The sequence below is a fragment of the Ochotona princeps genome, chromosome 14, assembly GCF_030435755.1.
Source record: "Ochotona princeps isolate mOchPri1 chromosome 14, mOchPri1.hap1, whole genome shotgun sequence".
Taxonomy (NCBI): domain Eukaryota; kingdom Metazoa; phylum Chordata; class Mammalia; order Lagomorpha; family Ochotonidae; genus Ochotona; species Ochotona princeps.
Genome location: NC_080845.1, coordinates 1873046 through 1892567, shown reverse-complemented (window position 1 = coordinate 1892567; position 19522 = coordinate 1873046). Strand labels below are relative to the sequence as shown.

The 19522-nt window shown below is 55.3% G+C and overlaps 1 protein-coding gene across 1 annotated transcript; it reads left to right on the top strand.

The window, feature by feature from the left end:
- Positions 1 to 195: 195 nt before the first annotated feature.
- GTF3C4 (general transcription factor IIIC subunit 4) lies at positions 196 to 19165 on the top strand. The gene is made up of 5 exons (XM_004593466.2): positions 196 to 599; positions 7397 to 9211; positions 15192 to 15322; positions 17616 to 17704; positions 19011 to 19165. The coding sequence occupies exons 1-5, from the start codon at positions 270 to 272 to the stop codon at positions 19073 to 19075; spliced, it is 2430 nt and encodes an 809-aa protein (XP_004593523.2). The 5' UTR covers positions 196 to 269; the 3' UTR covers positions 19076 to 19165.
- Positions 19166 to 19522: the final 357 nt, after the last annotated feature.

Here is a 19522-nt window from a genome sequence, read left to right as displayed (position 1 = left end):
CAGTCCTGGGGTTCGACCCCCTTCACGGGGAGGCGCTTTTTCTCCCCCCCCCCCAATATCTGTACACAGGCAGCTCCGTGGCCACCTAGCCGGGCTGCGTCGCCTGGCAACGGCGGGGTCCTTCCTGGCTCGGCGGCGCTCGGGGCCTGCGGGAGAAAGCCCGCCTCGGAGGGCGCCGGGGGCGGGGGCGGGGGCGGCGGCGGCGGCGCGCGGGACGGCGGGCGCGGGGCTCGGCGCGCCGCGGCTCCCAGCTCGGCCCCTGCGGGAAGATGAGCACGGCCGAGCAGGCCCGGCCAGCGGGGGACGGGCCCGTGCCGCCCGCGGGGGAGGAGGGCGAGGCGGGCGGGAAGGAGCCGGCGGCCCCGGGGCCCAGCGCTGCGTTCCGGCTCCTGGTGACTCGGCGGGAACCGGCCGTGAAGCTGCAGTACGCGGTGAGCGGCCTGGAGCCGCTGGCCTGGTCCGAGGACCACCGCGTGTCGGTGTCCACCGCCCGCAGCATCGCCGTGCTGGAGCTCATCTGCGACGTGCACAACCCGGGCCAGGACCTGGTGATCCACCGCACCTCGGTGCCTGCACCCCTCAGCAGCTGTCTGCTCAAGGTGAGCCCCCCAGCCCCGGGGCCTCCTCCTGCTGCCCTCCCCGTCCCGGCGGGAACCCCAGCCCGTGCCCCTTCCCTCCCCCCACCCGGCTTTCTCCGGCTTAGGAAACGGCTCGGGGGGTTCTGCGCACTTTTCAAAAAAGAGCGCGCGCGTCTGGGATTCCCGGATCCCGCACTCCCCCAGGTGCGCAGGCCGGGGTGCCCGTTGCGCTCGGTCGCTGCCTCCTGGGGCCCCAGCCCCGGACCTGCCCCGCTGTCCCTCGCTCTCTTTGTCTGGGGCCGGCTCGCTTTGTTTACGGTGTCTCTTTGGCTGGTTCTTGGCGGCTTGGTCGAGAATGCCCCTGCTTGGCACCTTGGGCGGACCGCTGGAGGAAGACTGGATGCCGTGGCTCCTACTCCTCGTCTTCACCAGCTACAAAGTCTCGGGGTGGGGGGAGGTAGAGTGGAAGCTTTCGCCCCGGAAACAGGTCTTAAAGCCCGAAGAAGCGTCGGCGTCGGTTCAGTGCTTTCTGCTGCATAGATGACCCACGGTTACTTTGGTGACTTGGGGCTTCCTCAAGTGGACCGTGCTTCCATCCCCACCGTCTTTCGCACGCAAATATTTCCTTTTTAAAACCAGAAGCCCTGTTGCTCTGTGAGGCTTGCCGCGGCTTCCCCACAGACGCGGGTGCTCACCTGTGCTCGCGCGTTAAGCAGTATAGGACGGGTTCCTTGGTGAGTCCCGAGTAAAGAGGCACGGCGTGCCAGGACATCGTAAGCCCTGTATGAGTGCGAATCCATATGTGGAGAATGGGCTTAGTTCCGAGCAGTGATTTTTCTGTACTTTGGTCAGACCTTGTCCAGTGTCAGCCACTGGTGAAGCAAGCCCCCGTGATGTTATGGCACGCCCAGTGCCTGTTACAGATGTGGCATCTGGAGTGTGTGTTCGTCTGCAAGGCAGAAAGTAGCAGTGGTCGGGATGGAGGGAGTTCTCCCAGCTACTGGTTCACTCCTTGGAAGGCTGCACCTGCTGGGCTTGGGCCAGCCTGGAAGCAGCCGTCTGCACTAAGTGCGACCTGCTGTGCGTGACAAGACGCAGCATCGCGGGAAGCTGGGCTGAGAAGCTCAGGTGGGACTGGGATCCACCGTTCCCATACTGGCCGAAGGTGTCCTGTCCACCGTGCCCAGTGCCCACCCAGAGGCACACGGCATACCTCAGGATCTCGTGGGACCCTCTGTGATCCTCTGGAGAGAGTGTGGGCAGCTTGGCTCAAGTAAATGAACAAACCAGTGTTGCGTGATGGAGACAGGCAGGGGTGCATGGAACTTCCTGTTTCCCAGCATGCTGGTGGCACCTGGAGGAGGGGGTGTGTGTGTCAGTAATGGGAGAGGTTGGCCAGGCAAGAGAAAGTAAAGGAGACAGCAGGGGGAGGGGCTCCTTGCTGGGCAAGTTGTCTGCCATCCGCTGCACAGGCCCTGTCTGGTTTGTTGGGGGTGGGGAGAGAGTGATCCTCCTAGGAGCAGGAATGTGGCACCTGGGGCACATGTGCAGGCAGAAGTTGTGAACAGAGTTTGCCGCTGCATGGGTAGGTCATGGTGCTGCAACAGGTGAGCTCTGAGTTTTCTGGAGAGTCAGGGACGGTGGGCTGAGGCCAGCTGTGAACTTGGGAGCTCCATTCCCGAAGCTGGTTTCCATCTAGCAAGCCCTGCAGTACTGTTGGACATCACTCGTGAACACCTGGGGACCAGGAGTGGGTGTCTGTGGACCAGAGGCCAGCAGGTGATTGATGGAATCAGCACAGGCAGGGGTAAGAGACGGGGCTTTGGCGACTGCTGCCGTGGTACATGGTACGAGGATGATTGTCTGCCTGTGATGCCAGCATCCCAATTGGGCTCCGGTTCCAGTCTTGGCTGCTCCACTTCCCATCCAGCTCCCTGCCTGTAGCCTGGGAAAGCAGTAGAGGTTGCTCCAAAGCCTTGGGACCCTGACCGGTGTGGGAGACCCAGAGGAAGCTCGTTACTCCTGGCTTCAGATCGACTCAGCTCTAGGCCATTGTGCCCACTTGGGGAGTGAACCAGCAGATGGAAGATCTTTCTCTCTGTCTCCTTCTCTCTGTAGATCTGCCTTTCCAATAAAAATGAATTTTTTAAAGAGAAAGATTGGGCTTTGATACAAGATAACAAGATCAAAGTATCTATGAGAGGGAGATAAAGCTGCCTATCTATGCTTTGGGAGGATTAGATACATAATTTAGATACATTCTTTGTTATTGTTTATACATTATTTATTATTTCATTTAGATACATAATTTCTGGCTTAGATAAGTGTTTAAGTTAATGATAGTAATAATACATGCTCAAGCTAAAGATACTACATTCAAGGATCAACAGTGTGGTAGTAGCCTAGTGTTCTGATGAAATACCAACTCATTTTACAATTATTTAGTAACAAGTGGCCTTCTAATAACAGGTAAGTGGCCTACATGTTAAATGAGGGGTGTCGTCCGTGTGGATGTGTGCCATGTGAGTCTCCTGTCAGCAGTCCTGTCGGAAACCAGGGCTGCCCAGGGAGCTGGTGTTGCGGTGTCCCTGCAGCTGTTGGTGAGAGGTCCGTGGAATAAATCGGTGTGCCGGTGAACTCCTGGAGTCTGTGTTGACACTCTGACAGCTGTGCCTATGAACAGAGGGCGGGCATGTGTCCGCTCAGGACTGCAACCACACAAGCGACAGTCTGCATCCTGGCTCACACTTCGGTGTGTGCACCCCCCCAGAAGGCTAAGTGTTGGACCCCCTTGGAAGCCTGGGTGCTGATTCTGTCATTTTGAGTGTGAGTCTGTCTCAGGAATCCTAAGTTTACGTGTTAGTTATCAGCTACATGAAGGTTTCTGTCCTGGGCATGGAGCTTGTGTAAAATAAAGATGAATGATGAAAATCTGAAAAGCAAAAGACAGTGACTAGAAGCGCAGGGCTGGCACTGGATGCGGTGGTCAGTTAGGGGCTGTGCAGGACACACAGCCCTCAGTGAGGTCACTGGGTTTGAGTCCCAGTGCCACTTCCTGTTCAGGCTTCCTGTGAGTGCCCACCGTGAGAGGCAACGGGCGGCTTGGGCCATGAGGGACGACTCAGCCACATGGACCCTGCCACCCACATGGGATGCCTAGCATGACAGGTGAGGAGTGGCTTGGCCACATGGGATACTTAGACTGAGCTCCGGGCTCCTGGTTTGGCCTTGATCAAGCCCTGACTGCTGCCAGCACTCAGCCTGCGGAGCCAGTGAATGGAGATCTCTGCCTGCCTGCCTCTCTCACTGCCTGTGAAATAAATGAAAGCAAAGATTTGGTGAGGAAACAAAGAAAGGCTACAATTTTTTTCTTTCCCATTGGACTATACTGAATCATGTTGTTGTGTACTGATAAATTCTACGTGTGTTTGTGTGCCTAGTTGTGTTATGTGCCAACCGTCCAAAGCCTTAGGAAGTTACTAACTTCATCTGCTGTGGCAAGAAACTTCCATCTACTTTTGGAATCCTATTCTTGGCCCTGAAGAACTTGTTGTCTAAAAGCTTGTCATGAGTCTGCACTTGTACAAAGTACTTAGCAGTTAGCAGTGTCAGTGGGCAGAGGCCTGGGAGCTGGACTGGGAGAGGTGTGATCCTCATGCAGCTTGCTGTGTTAACCAGTTCTGTGCCCACAGGCTAACTCAGACCCGTTGTTGTATTACAAATCGCCACACCAAGAAGGCCTGCTCCCTACCGTGAGTGGGACGGAGGGACGCCCGAGCTGCCCGCATGTCACCCTGTGTGGCTGCCTTGGTGGCACAGGCCATGAGCTTAGTCTTTCCCTAGTGTACACTCCTCATCTGGTGGGCAAGTTTGTATCGGAGACTTGTGTGAAGTTGCATTAATACCCAATGCGAGACTCGGTGTGCAGGTGTGGCTTTCCTCTCAGGCCCACCTCCACCTTGAGCTCCCTGCTGATGCACATCCTCAGGCAACAGGCTCAAGCCCTTGGGTCCCTCCTATGCGCAAGAGGGGTGTCCGAGTTGCTGGTCCCCTGGGTCAGCCTGCACCAGCCCGGCTGTTAACAGGGCTTCTGGAGAGCGAACCTAGAATGAAACTGCTGAGGTCTCGCTTAGTCTCGCTCTCTCTCCGCACCTTTCATTTAAGTAAAAAGTGTCTTGAAGAGTGTAGCTAAAGTTTTTTTGGAGCACTTGTTAACACTTTGCATGTTTTTCCTTGACCTCCCTTGTTCGCTCTCCAGCAGCGGTGAACTGGTGCAGGGAACTTGTAACACGCGTGGACTACTGACCGATGGTCAATAGCCAAAGTTTATTAACAGGATCAGACTTTTAAAAGAAGGCTGTCAGGTAGGCATCCACGGAGGGGGGGCTTGAGCCGTTTACATTTCAACAGCGAGAGACAGTCCCCCAATACACAGTTTGTTCCTCCAGCAGGTCCTTTATATAAACCTGCAAACCAGGAGGTTTCCTCTCCATTCCTCGCCATATCAACTGCTCCCGGGTCTTTTAAAGGAGCTTCAGCTGGCTCTGTCTCCCTCAATAGCAAAGATTCCGAGTGTCCTCCACTTCCTAGCAATGGCATGTATTGTTACTGTCTTGTGGAAATGAGGACTGAAGGCCGACACCAGAGCGCAGACCTGTGTCCTGCCCTTCACCTCCAGCAGCTCTTCACCTGCCCTAATTAAAGCTTCCTAAAGTCAAGCTGTGTTCCCTAATACTGTTTCTAGAGGAGCCTTTGGAATGGAAATGCGGAAGATGCTATTGTGAGACAAAAGAAAAGTTTGGTTGCTTCTGGTCGGGGAGTCCCTGCTGAGGTTCGCTGGCCACAGCACCCGGTGCACTCCTGAGACTTGCTGGAGCAGTCACGGCCAGGACTTGACCAAGGAACGCTTGTTCAAGGGACAGTTGGTCCTTAGCAGCCTGCCGGTCACTTTGGGGACAGTTGGCTGGCTTGGTGGGCCCCTTCCTGTCTACCATTCGTTTTATATGCTTGCTCATGGTCTCATCCAGGGGTGGGATCAGATTGGATGAATGGCCTTGCTGGTCTCTAGTTATCCCTGCTGTCTCCCAAGCTATTCGTTGTTCACACATGGAGGAATTTTATTCTCAACTAGGTGTAACTGTATCTAGTTAGTAGGGGTGTCTTTTTTTCTGGCACATCCTGATTGTGCAGGCTTGGTGTAGGACGTGGGGGTTATGAGGTAAGGTCTCCTGACTTCATCTGTGTGCCTGGGAAGTTCAGCTTGTTGAAAGCGACGCGCGTCCCTGTGGGTGTCTGAGGCTCGTGCCCCCTTCTCATCACGGTCTGCCCTTTGGTTCTGAGGACCAGCCTCTTTGAACAAGGAGATTGACACTAGAAAGGACGAGAGATGCATTTTTCTCTGTCTTTGATCGTTTCTCTAGAGGCAGTGGATCAAGTGCTTCCTGCTTCCAGCGTACCAGGGGCCGTCTTCTGGACTGGCCTCTGCGCTTTGTGGCTGTCACCTTCCTGGCTATTTTTTTCAGAGTTCTGGAACACTTTCTGTTGGCCACTGATCTTCTCCGTCTTTAATGTTCCTTTAAAATCTTCCTGGAGAGCTCACCATTGTGAAACCGCCCCTCCCCCCGTATATAATTACTATGAACCGGAAGGCGGGGGGGATGAGTGGAAGTGAGGATCATCTCAGGAGACTGGGGAGCCTGAGAGCTGATGGGGTGGGGAGAGTGGAGCTGGGAACGTCCAGGAACTGCAGGCGGGGTCATTTGATGGCAGTGGACGCTGTGCTGTGGAAACAGTAAATGTGGCCGTTCAGGTTGGGTCTTAGCATAGTTTGTGAATGAAAAATGCAGATTATAAAAGCTGAATCTATTGTTAACAAGGTATTATAAAAATCAGATGGTATGAAAGATGTATATAGATGCTTATTTTCACACATTTTATCAGATGATTCATTTATTTATTTGGAAGACAGCGACAAGAAGAGACAGAGATTGGTCTTCCATCCCCAAATAGTTGTAATGGGCGGAGCTGAGCCGTGGCGAAGCCGGGGCCTGGCATCTGTCCAGTCTCCCGTGTGGGTGGCAGGAACCGTCTTCTGCCTTCCCAGGCATGTTAACAGGGAGCTGGAACGGCAGCAAAGCAGCAGGGGCTCAAGCAGATCCTGGTCTGGGATGTGGGCCTCACAGGGGGCTTAGCCCGCCGCAGCACAGTGCCAGGCCCAAGTTCGTGTCTTTTCACACCTTGATTGTTTGGTGAATAAAGGCTGGTGCCAAGGCGTAAGAGGTTAATCCTCCACCTGCAACAAAGGCATCCTGTACAGGCGCGCTGGTTCCAGCTCCGTGATAACGACCTGGGGAAAGCAGTGGAGGATGGCCCAAGTCCTTGAGCCCCTGCTCCCATCTGGGAGACCTGGGAGAACGCCCTGGGTCCTCGCTTCGAACTGGCTCAGCTCCGACCGGCATAGCCATCTGGGAAGTGAACAGCAGGTACATCTCTGTCTTTCCTTCTCTCTGTGATGCTGCCTTTCCAGTAAAACACATTTAGAAGATCTGTTTAAACAACAATAACAACAATAAGGGCTGTATTGACTCTTCAGGCTTCATCCCTGTTGCTTCAGTCAGTTCTGAGAGGATGGGAGCCAGAATGTGAGCAGTGACAACATTTGTTCTGACCCTGCTACGGAAATGGCGTCTTCTGGGCTGAATGCTTGGTCTGTAAAACGAATGTCGTGCCAAAGTGAACGGAAGTGATGGTGTTTGCATGTGTGGCCTGGATCAGCTCATGGAGACACGCGTCTAAAGCTTTTTGTTCCTTACTTCCAGGTGGGTCCAAAAGCAGAGGTTGCTGAGTGCAAGGAGCAGTTTGCCACCTCTAAAGATCCCACTGTCAGTCAGACCTTCATGCTGGACAGAGTGTTCAACCCTGAGGGCAAGGCTCTGCCGCCCATGCGAGGCTTCAAATACACTAGCTGGTCCCCCATGGGCTGCGATGCCAATGGCAGGTGCCTCTTGGCAGCACTGACCATGGACAATCGCCTGACCATCCAGGCTAACCTCAACAGACTCCAGTGGGCGCAGCTGGCCGACCTGACAGAGATTTACGGAGAGCGACTCTATGAGACCAGCTACCGGCTCTCCAAGAACGACCCTGCCCACGGGAGCCTGGGCGATTTTGCCGAGTTCCAGAGGAGACACAGCATGCAGACTCCGGTGAGGATGGAGTGGTCGGGCATCTGCACCACCCAGCAGGTCAAGCACAACAACGAGTGCCGAGACGTGGGCAGTGTGCTCCTGGCCGTGCTCTTGGAAAACGGCAACATCGCCGTGTGGCAGTTCCAGCTGCCCTTTGTGGGGAAGGAGTCCATCTCGTCGTGCAACACCATCGAGTCCGGCATCAGCTCTCCCAGCGTTTTGTTTTGGTGGGAATATGAGCACAATAATCGCAAAATGAGTGGCCTTATCGTGGGAAGTGCTTTTGGACCTGTGAAAATCCTGCCTGTCAACCTGAAAGCAGTCAAAGGCTACTTCACGTTAAGGCAGCCCGTGGTCTTGTGGAAGGAGACGGACCAGCTGCCTGTGCACAGCATCAAGTGTGTGCCGCTCTACCACCCCTACCAGAAGTGTAGCTGCAGCCTGGTCGTGGCCGCCAGGGGCTCCTATGTGTTCTGGTGTCTGCTGCTCATCTCCAAGGCGGGTCTGAATGTGCACAACTCACACGTCACAGGCCTGCACTCGCTGCCCATCGTGTCCATGGCGGCGGACAGACAGAACGGGACCGTGTACACCTGCTCAAGCGACGGGAAGGTGCGCCAGCTGATCCCCATCTTCACGGACGTGGCGTTGAAGTTCGAACACCAGCTCATCAAGCTCTCCGACGTGTTCGGCTCGGTGAGGACACACGGGATCGCGGTGAGCCCCTGCGGCGCGTACCTGGCCATCATTACGACGGAGGGCATGGTCAACGGGCTCCATCCTGTGAACAGAAACTACCAGGTCCAGTTCGTCGCTCTCAAGACCTTCGAAGAGGCAGCGGCTCAACTCCTGGAATCTTCGGTTCAAAATCTCTTCAAGCAGGTGGATTTAATTGACCTTGTGCGCTGGAAGATCTTAAAAGACAAGCATATCCCTCAGTTCCTGCAGGAGGCTTTAGAAAAAAAGATTGAGAGCAGTGGGGTCACCTACTTCTGGCGCTTCAAGCTTTTCCTCCTGAGGATCTTGTATCAGTCAATGCAGAAAACACCCTCGGAAGCGTTATGGAAACCCGCCCACGAGGACTCAAAAATCCTGCTGGTTGACTCCCCTGCCGAGGAGGAGCAGCAGGAAGAAGGCGCTTCTTCCAAGCAGGCGCTCAGGCTGGGCCTGCAGGAGCGAAGCCGAGAAGGTGACGCCGAGGAGGCTGCCGAGGACGCGCTCCTCCCCGCTGGGGAGGTCGGAGGCCGTGAGCCCATGGAAGAGAAACTTCTGGAAATCCAAGGGAAAATCGAAGCTGTGGAGATGCACCTGACCCGGGAGCACATGAAGCGGGTGCTGGGGGAGGTGTACCTGCACACCTGGATCACGGAGAACACCAGCATCCCCACGCGGGGCCTCTGCAACTTCCTCATGTCCGCCGAGGAGTGCGATGACAGGACGGCCCGGGTAGGTGTGGCCGGGCGGGGCCCTGAGGCTGGGCGGGGCCCGAGGCTGGGCGGGGCCCCGAGGCTGGGCGGGGCCCCGAGGCTGGGCGGGGCCCCGAGGCTGGGCGGGGCCCCGAGGCTGGGCGGGCAGTGACCTCCCCGAGTTGCTAAATGAAACTTGGACTCGGGTGTTCTTTTAGGCAGTTGATAGGTGTAGGTGCCGGGAGTAAAGAGGACACAGGGAGGATTGCAGAGGGCACACGCATAGCTCTCAGGAGCCACATCAAGTCCTCCTCGATGTGACCTTGACGTGCCTAGGTGAGATTCCTGGGCTGTGGGTGAGCCCGGGGAGGCTGCGTGGGCATGGCAGTCACAGTCAGCCTCCCTGCCCTTCCTGGTCACAGGTAGGTTAGGAGGGGGTATGTTGTTTGAAACTCAGAAGGACAGAGAGGGCAGGGGTTGGGAAGAGAAGGAGCAGTGGATCTCCTGTCCACTGGTTTATTCCCCAGATGGGTGCTGCAGCTAGAACCAAGGCAGGCTGAGAGCCAAGACCTGGGATTCTCTCTGCTCCCGGGTGGGCAGCAGCCTGAACACTAGAGCTTTGTGCTGCTGTCTTCCCGGGCTCATTGGCAGGGAGCTAGAGAGGGAGTGGAGTACCTGGGACTCACCTGGTACCCTGAGATGGGATGCCTGTGTTGCAAGATGCAGTTTAGCCCACTGCACCATGCTGGTCCTGCTCATGTCTCATTTTTACAGAGATGTGCAGTCTCTTAAGTTGTAGGAATCCCAAAGGGAACTCCACAGAATCCGAGCTTTCTGACGACGTCCGGGCTCCAGGACTGGGAGTCCCACACATTGTACTTGTTTTCGTTTTAAGCTTTATTTATTTACTTGAAAGACAGAGTGTCAGAGATTGACTTCCCTCTGCCCGGTCACTCCCCACATGGCTGCACAGCCACACCTGAGCTAGGCTGCATCAGGAGCTTGGCACTCCAGCTGTGTCTCCCACATGGGAGCAGGGCCATCTTCCACTGCTCTCCCAGGGGCATCAGCAGGGAGCTGGATGGGAAGTGGAGCAGCCGGGACTCAAACCTGCATTCGCATGGGATACAGCATTGCAGGAGGCAGCTGGACTGGCCACCCCACAGCACGGGCCGCATACTGGCTGTGCCCTGACAGGTGCACTGTATGTTATTCTGAATTCTGATATCACACAGACTTCTTGATCAGGGACTCATTCTCCACAACCATCAGCCGCCAAAGTCCTGGGCAGCGTGTGTTCCAGGAAGCACACTCCATGCTAAAATATCAGTCCTGTAAGTCTCCTGTATTCAGAGAATTCACCATGCTGTCTCTGCCTAGAGTCTTCTTTAAGGTGGGGGATGTTCTTATCCCAAATGAATGGTAAGTCATTCACAGATCGCTTGCTACGTTTTTTTGTAGGATATTTGCAGGGATCTTAAGAATTGTTAGAATGTATTGTTCAGGTAACTGCTTTAAAGGTTAAAAACTGTTTCCAGTATTCTAAAAAATCTTGAAGATGTTCTGGTTTCCAGCATTCTGGGACCTCATTAAGGTTGTTTTAAGAATCAATCGGGGGCCCGGCGGCACTGTGGCCTAGCGGCTAAAGTCCTCGCCTTGAAAGCGCCGGGATCCCAGATGGGCACCGGTTCAAATCCCGGCAGCTCCACTTCCCATCCAGCTCTCTGCTTGTGGCCTGGGAAAGCAGTCGAGGATGGCCCGAACCTTTGGGACCCTGCGCCCGCGTGGGGGACCCGGAAGAGGTTCCTGGTTCCTGGCATCGGATCGGCACAGCACCAGCCCATTGCGGCTCACTTGGGGAGTGAAACATCGGATGGAAGATCTTCCTCTCTGTCTCTCCTCCTCTCTGTATATCCGGCTTTCCAATAATAATAAAATCTTTAAAAAAAAAAAAAATCAATCGGATATGGGCCAGGTATGGTAGCCTTGCACGTACTGGGATTCCATATGGGCAGCAGTTCTAATCCCTGCAACCCTGCTTCCCATCCAGCTCCCTGCTGGTGGCCTGGGAAAGCAGTGAAGGACGGCCTAGAGCGCTGGGACCCTGCACCCATGTGGGAGACCTGGAGGAAGCTCCTGGCTTTAGACCAGCTCAGTTGCGGCCGTTGAGGCCACTTGGGGCATGAACCAGCGGACAAATCTTTGTTTCTCCTCTCTGTAAATCTGCCTTTCCAATAAAAATTAATAAATCTTTTTTTTTTAAGTCAGTAAGATATTAACAAAAAGCATTACAGAAAATAGTGAAAGTTAGTTTTGTGTGTATGGAATTTAAGAATTGTTTTTTTATCTGAAAGGCAAGATTATGGAGAGAAGGAGAGACAGAGTTTCCAGTCCGTGAGCTCTCCTCCCAAATGGCTGCAACAGCTGGAGTGTGGTCAGTCCAAAGCCAGGGGCCTAGAGCTTCTTCAGGTCTCCCAGATGAGTGCAGGGCCCCAGGACTTGAGCTATCTGCTGCTTTCCCAGCCCACATGCTGGAAGCTGGATGGGAAGTGGAGGGGCTGAGACTCAAACTGGCACCCACTGGGATGCTGGTGTCCCAGGTGGAGGGTTAACGTGCTGTGTCACGGCGTGGGGAGCTGCGTCTAACATGGCTTCGTGGCTCCAGCCAGCCAGGTCAAAGAATGGGAGGGCTGCACCCAGGGCGCCCAAGACCAGCCACCCAGGGCGCCCAAGACCAGCCACCCGGGGCGCCCAAGACCAGCCACCCGGGGTGCCTAAGGCCTGCCACCCGGGGCGCCCAAGGCCTGCCACCCGGGGCGCCCAAGACCAGCCACCCGGCCCAAGGCCTGCCACCCGGGGCGCCCAAGACCAGCCACCCGGGGCGCCCAAGGCCTGCCACCCGGGGCGCCCAAGGCCTGCCACCCGGGGCGCCCAAGACCAGCCACCCAGGGCGCCCAAGGCCTGCCACAGCAGCTGATGGTGGGTTAAGGACAGTGCATCTCCTGTTTAAAAATCCAGCAATGTGTGTAAAACATTACGTAGGGTGTGGGGTCAGCAGTAGTTAGACTGTTCCTGGGGTGCTGTCCAGTGTGGTCAGGTAGTGTATGTCTTAAGCTTGTATCCACTGTCACTTCCCTAGAACATTCTTAGAAATGTTTGTCCTGATTGCCAGATTATAAAATGTTAATAGTGTCATTATATGTACTATTTGTACGTCTGTGCTTTAGACGTAGAAGATGAAGAATCTGTCCTCTTAAGAACCAGTATTTTGCCCTTAGCATCACCCCTTGGCAGTTGGGAACGAGGCTGCCCAGCCGGACTAGCATGGGCAAGGCTGGTGAGAACAAACAGGCAGTCCTGCCTTCTGGGAGCTGAGAGTGTCCCGGCTGGAAACAGTGTGAGTGGGCACTCTGTGGTCCAGAAAGGGGCTGCTAGGGGGCTGTCCTGCTGTAAGGAATCCCGAGTCTGTTCTGAGAAGGCTGCTGTGTCTGAAAGGTAGTTAGGGAGTGGAGGACTGGGGAGAGGAGAGGCAGTGAGAGAGCGCATGCGTGTGCTTCCGTCCACTGCTTCACTCCCTCCGCGGTCATGACAGCTGGACCGGTTGGTGAAAGCCAGAAGTTCCGTCGAAGCCTCCTGCGTGGTGGCAGGGCCTTAGCAGGTCCTCAGCAGGGGCGGATTGGAAGTGGAGCAGCTGGGCTGTCAGCTGCTCATGGCGTGCTAGCATTGCAAATGGTAGCGTAACATGCTATACCACAGTGGCAGCCCTGGATTAGAGGTTTTATTTGTTTGTTCTGTTTTTTTTTTTTTTTTTACAAAAAAAAAAAAAAAAACCTTTTTATTTGAAAGGCAGAATTACAAAGAGAGTTGGAGAGACAAAGGTCTTCCATCCGTTGGTTCCCTCCCCCTAAATGGCCACAGTGACCAGAGCTGGGTTCAGCAGCCAGGAGCTTCTGGGTCTCCCGTTTGGGTGCAGAGGCCCAAGCATTTGGACCATCCTCTGCTGCTTTCCTAGGCATTAACAGGGAGCTGGGTCGTGAGTGCAGGAGCGGGGCCTGAGCCGGCGGCCATATGAGAGCGATGCTGGCTGTGTAAGCAGAAGCTTTAGCCTACTACACCTTGGCACCACATCCTGAATTTAGAAATTTTTTTTATTTATTTATTTTTATTGCAAAATCAGATATACAGAGAAGAGGAGACAGAGAGGAAGATTTTCCATCTAATGATTCACTCCCCAAGTGACCACAACAGCCGGTGCTGCGCCGATCCGAAGCCCGGAGCCAGGATCCTCCTCTGGTCTCCCTCATGGGTGCAGGGTCCCAAGGCTTTGGGCTGTCTTAGACTGCTTTCCCAGGTCATAAGCAGGGAGCTGGATGGGAAGCGGGGCTGCCAGGATTAGAACCAGCACCCGTATGGGATCCTGGCACATTCAAGGTGAGGACTTTAGCCGCTAGGCCACCTCTCCGGAGCCCGAATTTAGAATTTTTAAGGCTAAAAAACCAAAAATACTGAAAGTTTAAGGGAATTGGAACTTGCAAATTCTATGTAGAAATGATATAACTGGTTTATCAACTTCTGACAACTAAGATACCCCTCATAACTTGAGTAATGGACTTTAGTGAATTAAACCAAGTCTTGTGGCTTCTCCCACAGGAAGTTAAGTATGCATGGATTTAAAACTTGAAGGACACCTGCTGCTCCCAAGAAAGGGTTTTGGTGCTTCCCAGTAAAGTGACCAGTGAAGTTTTTTTTTCAACAAATTCATGAAGTAGACTTGTGTTTTTTCAGACTTTTTTTTTTTTTAAAGATTTATTTATTTTTATTACAAAGTCGGATATACAGAGAGGAGGAGAGACAGAGAGGAAGATCCTCTGTCCGATGATTCACTCCCCAAGTGAGTGCAACGGCTGGTGCTGTGCCGATCCGAAGCCAGGAACCAGGAATCTCCTCCGGGTCTCCCACGCGGGCGCAGGGTCCCAAAGGTTCGGACCGTCCTCGACTGCTTTCCCAGGCCACAAGCAGGGAGCTGGATGGGAAGTGGAGCTGCCGGGATTAGAACCGGCGCCCATCTGGGATCCCGGCGCTTTCAAGGCGAGGACTTTAGCCGCTAGGCCACAGTGCCGCCGGGTCCAGACTTTTATTTTTTTATTTTTTAAATTTTTTTTTTAAGATTTATTCATTTTATTACAGCCAGATATACACAGAGGAGGAGAGACAGAGAGGAAGATCTTCCATCCGATGGTTCACTCCCCAAGTGAGCCGCAACGGGCCGATGCGTGCCGATCCGAAGCCGGGAACCTGGAACCTCTTCCGGGTATCCCACGCGGGTGCAGTGTCCCAATGCATTGGGCCGTCCTCAGCTGCTTTCCCAGGCCACAAGCAGGGAGCTGGATGGGAAGTGGAGCTGCCAGGATTAGAACCGGCGTCCATATGGGATCCCGGGGCTTTCAAGGCGAGGACTTTAGCCACTAGGCCAGAGTGCCGCCAGGCCCCAGACTTTTATTTTTAAAGGTAATCTTAATCAAGCAGAGCAAAAGATAATGCAAGCAGGGACAAGGCCTAGACCCTCCGCCATCCCGTCTTTCCTGCCTTGTGCTCCCATGCTGGGTCCCAGGCCCTTCAACGGTCAGCGCTCTTGGGAGTGGCCTGCCGGACTGGACTGGAGCTGGATCTTCTGCCATCGGACAGAAGGCGCCTGTTGAGTTTGTAATAGCTTGACAAACTTGGTAGCATCCCATATAGTATCTTTGCCTATAGAGATTATCTTTCTTATAAAGCTGAAGATACAGTGTTGTTCAGGTGAAGTTCATTTCAAAAGCAGTGAACATGGGCAGCTAAAAAGGTGAGGGTTCTCAAGAGGCCCTCCATCCGGTCACCCGGGTCACGGAGTGGGCTGCTGTGGTCAGCCAGCTGGCAGGCGGCCGTCTGCCTCCTGCACAGCACTGTGTGGTTCCGTCTGTCCTTTCCTGCTAGTGCGCTTGGTTGCACTCACATGGACCCTGTCACCTGCTCTTTCTTCCCAGGTCCTGATCGGACACATCTCCAAGAAGATGAACAAGCAGACCTTCCCTGAGCACTGCAGCCTGTGCAAGGAGATCTTGCCGTTCACAGATCGCAAGCAGGCCGTCTGCTCCAATGGCCACATCTGGCTGCGGTAAGCGCTGCCCGGAGCCCGACTGGCTCAGTGCTGGCTTCTGAGCAGTGTCAGCAGCTAGAAAGCATTTCCCAGGAGCTAGCAGCTTCTTCTAGGTCCCCCGTGTGGGGGCAGGGGCCCAAGTGCTTGGGCCATCCCCTGCCACCCTCCCAGGCAATCAGCGGGGCACTGGATCCAATGTAGAACAGCCAGGACTCAAGCCAGGTTGGTCCGCCTGCTCCGGGAAGTCCTGTGGCACCTGCCCTCTGGAAGCCCTGTGGCACCTGCCCTCCAGGGCTCGGGGCCGCCTTATTTTCACTGGCCCTTGCCTCCTTGTCCTTGGCTTTCTCTGGGTCTGTCCAGCTGTCCCTGGTGCTGAGTGCTGGTGTGTCACTGGTACACTGGTGACTTCAGTGCAGAGCTTTGGCCTGTACCTCTCCCACCAAGGCCAGGCGTCAACATCCGACAGCATTTCAGATTGGAATCCAACTCGCACTGCAGCCCTTGCCTGGGTTCTGTTCAGCTGTTCTTCCTGCCTGCCCCCTCAAGTCTGTACTTGGCAGGACTGTGTTCTTGTTGAAACTATGTCACTGGGCCTGGCACAGTAACCTAGTGACTAAAGCCCTAGCCTTGCATCCATTGGGATCCTGTACAGGTGCTGGTTCATATCCCACTGCCCCACTTGCCACCCAGCTCCCTGCTATGGCCTGGGAAAGAAGTGGAGGATGACCCAAAGCCTTGGACCATGCATCTGCGTGGGAGACCCGGAAGAAGCTCCTGGCCCTTAGCTCTGAATCAGCTCAGTTCTGGCTGTGAGGCTGCTTGGAGAGTAAACTAGTGGATGGAAGATCTTTCTTCCTGTCCTTTTCTCTAAATCTGCCTTTCCAATAAAAGTAAATTAAATCTTTAAAAAAAAAAAAAAAAAGATCCTGTGACTCTTGTGTTCCAAATGCAGTAGCCGCCTGTGCCTGAGGAGGCCACACCAGAGCCTCTTGGCGGCCGGTGCAGCTGCCCTGCACAGCCTGGGCACAGCCTGGGCACAGCCTGCACCATTTCTGCTTGTCCTCTGACACACTCCTCTCTGTGGCCTCCTCACCGCCTTCCAGGTGCAGCGGCCCAGCTCTGCTCAGGCACAGGAGGTGTGCATCTCCGTCCAGGCCGCTTGCCCAGCGTCCACGCGGCCTCCTCGCGGGCCGCCTTGAGCTCGGAGCCCCTTCCTCCCGGTGCTCGGCCGGCTTGTTGTCGCTCCGAGTTGTCCTTCCCTTCCCTGAGGACAGGCTGGGTTTCCAGCAGAGCTCTTTCTGGAGTAACACGACGCTCGGCACTAGGCGCAAAGCCTTGCTGCTCACAGAAACGGAGTTGTGCTGTGTGTGAGACGCTTCAGAAGACGGGCTAGCTCCCACGGACGCCATTTGGACAACACGGCCGCTCCCTCGTGCCAGTGGACATAGTCCTACATTAGTGCCAAGACACTGTTGCTACTCCACTTAGTTAACGCAAGGCAGAGTTCGAGAGACCGGTCGGTCCCTGCTGCTCCATGCCCTGAAAGCTCGCCATGGCGGGGCCAGCCTCGGGCCAGGAGCTCCGTGCGGGGCCCTGCTGCCTGGGTGTCAGCGCGCGTCCTGCTGCCCCTGGCATGGCCACGTGGTGATGTGCCCCTGTACACTGCCCCACCTTGCCGCTCTCCCGCGCGGGTAGACACAGGCCTCTGCCCCTCACTGTCTCTGCTCTCCTTGCTGCTGTCCCGTGTGGGTAGACACAGGCCTCTGCCCCTCACTGTCTCTGCTCTCCTTGCCGCTGTCCTGCGTGGGTAGACACAGGCCTCTGCCCCTCACTGTCTCTGCTCTCCTTGCTGCTGTCCCGTGTGGGTAGACACAGGCCTCTGCCCCTCACTGTCTCTGCTCTCCTTGCCGCTGTCCTGCATGGGTAGACACAGGCCTCTGCCCCCTCACTGTCTGCTCTCCTTGCTGCTGTCCCGCGTGGGTAGACACAGGCCTCTGCCCCTCACTGTCTCTGCTCTCCTTGCTGCTGTCCTGCGTGGGTAGACACAGGCCTCTGCCCCCTCACTGTCTGCTCTCCTTGCTGCTGTCCCGCGTGGGTAGACACAGGCCTCTGCCCCTCACTGTCTGCTCTCCTTGCCGCTGTCCCGTGTGGGTGGACACAGGCCTCTGCCCCTCACTGTCTCTGCTCTCCTTGCTGCTGTCCCGTGTGGGTGGACACAGGCCTCTGCCCCCTCACTGTCTCTGCTCTCCTTGCTGCTGTCCCGTGTGGGTAGACACAGGCCTCTGCCCCTCACTGTCTGCTTTCCTTGCAGGTGCTTCCTAACCTACCAGTCCTGCCAGAGTCTGATCTACCGACGGTGTTTGCTTCATGACAGCATTGCCCGGCACCCAGCTCCAGAAGGTGAATGCCCTCCCGGCCTGGGCATGGGTGGAGCAGTGGGCAGGCTGTCCCAATGCCTGTGGGTCCGCCCAGTTACCTTTGCGGTGTGAGTTGCCCGTAGTCGTGGGACTCTGACATGGTAAGGGCCACACTGTGTCCATGGTCTGTCACTGCAGACATGTGACTCGTTCCTGGATGGTCAGCTTGAAGAGGCCTGACTGAAAACCCCGCCGATGGCGTGTGCGAGGGCAGCCTGGGGCTCGTGCCTGGTGTCTGTCTTCAGCTAGCTGTGTGGGCTGCTTCTAGTCGGTTGTGTGCATCTCAGGAAATGACAGACTGGCAAGGAGATCTTAGCTGCAGGCAGGCCGTCAGCGAGCTGACACCCCACGCGTGTCCGATGGCTGCCTGAGAGACAAACAGCCATATATCTGAGGGAGTTTTCAGTTCTCAATAAAACAATAATATTGCTGATTTTTGTTTTTAGACCGCTGATTCGCTGTGGTGTTGTCAGCATGTGTCCTATTAGACTAGAATTAGACACAGAATTAAAGAGAATCTAAGAAATCCCAAGTTCCCATCACCCACCTCAGAACTGATCAGGCCGTAGCCCTCCTTGTTCCGTGAGCTCCGCCCACTCAGTTGAGCCCTGTGCAATTAAGAATTGACGGTGGGCAGGAAATCTGGGAAGGATTGAAACTTGATTGGAATGACACTGACCTTGACTTAGAGGTGTCCCTTGGCAGCTTTGGGAGGGTGGCGCCCAAGCGTGGCTCCATCCCTGAGGCAGGGGCAGGGATTGACCCAGGGCTGCCGCATTGTTCTCCCTCCCAGTCAGAGCAATTCTAAAAAATTAGAGGGCGTTTAGTAATCTCTGATGCAGCTAGTCTTTTTTTTTTTTTTTAAGGTTTTGCTTCTTTGAGAGACAGAGTGACAAGTCTATCCACTGGTTCACTTGCCCGGATGGTTGCAGGAGCCAGGGCGGAGCCAGGAGCGTGCTGCTCCTTCAGGCCATCTTCCCATCCGCCCCGAGCACTGGCAGGGAGCCGGATGGGAAGCGGAGCCGCTGAGACTTGAACCCTTGGTCCTGTATGGAATGTGGGCGGGCTGCTGACCTCTCCAGCAGTGACATGAGACGCTGTGCCTCGGCCACCTCAGGCCTTTCCTTACATAACATAGTTTTATGAAATGTTTATTCAGTACCCTTCTTTATGTGTTATTACATTTGTATTGGGAACCGTGCACTGAGGTCCCCTCCTGTGGAATGGTGGGAATAAAGCCCCTGCCCGTCCCAGCTGCTGGTGTAACATACTCCTGTCTTCCCCTGCAGATCCTGATTGGATCAAGAGGCTGCTGCAGAGCCCCTGCCCCTTCTGTGACTCACCTGTCTTCTGAGCGCCCACACTCTGCGGGTGCCGTAGAAGACGCCCTCCACCCGGGGCTGCCTGGTCCTGCCGCAGACAGGGCTCCGCTCAACGGACGGGGTCGCCGGAAGCTCGTTTCTGCGCACGCGCTCCCTCCCCGGGGCTCACAGCCGTTGTCCACAGCGACTGCATGCAGAGGGCACTGGCCATGCAGGGCTGAGCCTCAGCCCTCAGCCCTCAGCCCTCAGCTCCGGGCCGTGGGGCACACGAGGCTTCCGGTGTCTTGACTGAAGCACTTGGAACAAAACGAATGGCCTGTTATTTCTAGGCACAGAATAATCCCTGCTGGAGAGTGTGGAAGGGTCTTGCTGAGCCTGGACCTGTGTTGCAGCTCTAGAGAGCGTGTGAGCACCATGTGCCAGCGAACATTGAAGTGGCAGCGTGCAGGCTGCCGTCCTGCTCTGACGAGCAACTCTCG

Excerpts from the sequence above, each read along its gene's own strand:
- GTF3C4 (XM_004593466.2), top strand. The coding sequence starts at position 270 with ATGAGCACGGCCGAGCAGGCCCGGCCAGCGGGGGACGGGCCCGTGCCG. Across the intron at positions 9,212-15,191 it reads GCGATGACAGGACGGCCCGG|GTCCTGATCGGACACATCTC; the intron begins GTAGGTGTGGCC and ends CTTTCTTCCCAG. Across the intron at positions 17,705-19,010 it reads CCGGCACCCAGCTCCAGAAG|ATCCTGATTGGATCAAGAGG; the intron begins GTGAATGCCCTC and ends CTTCCCCTGCAG.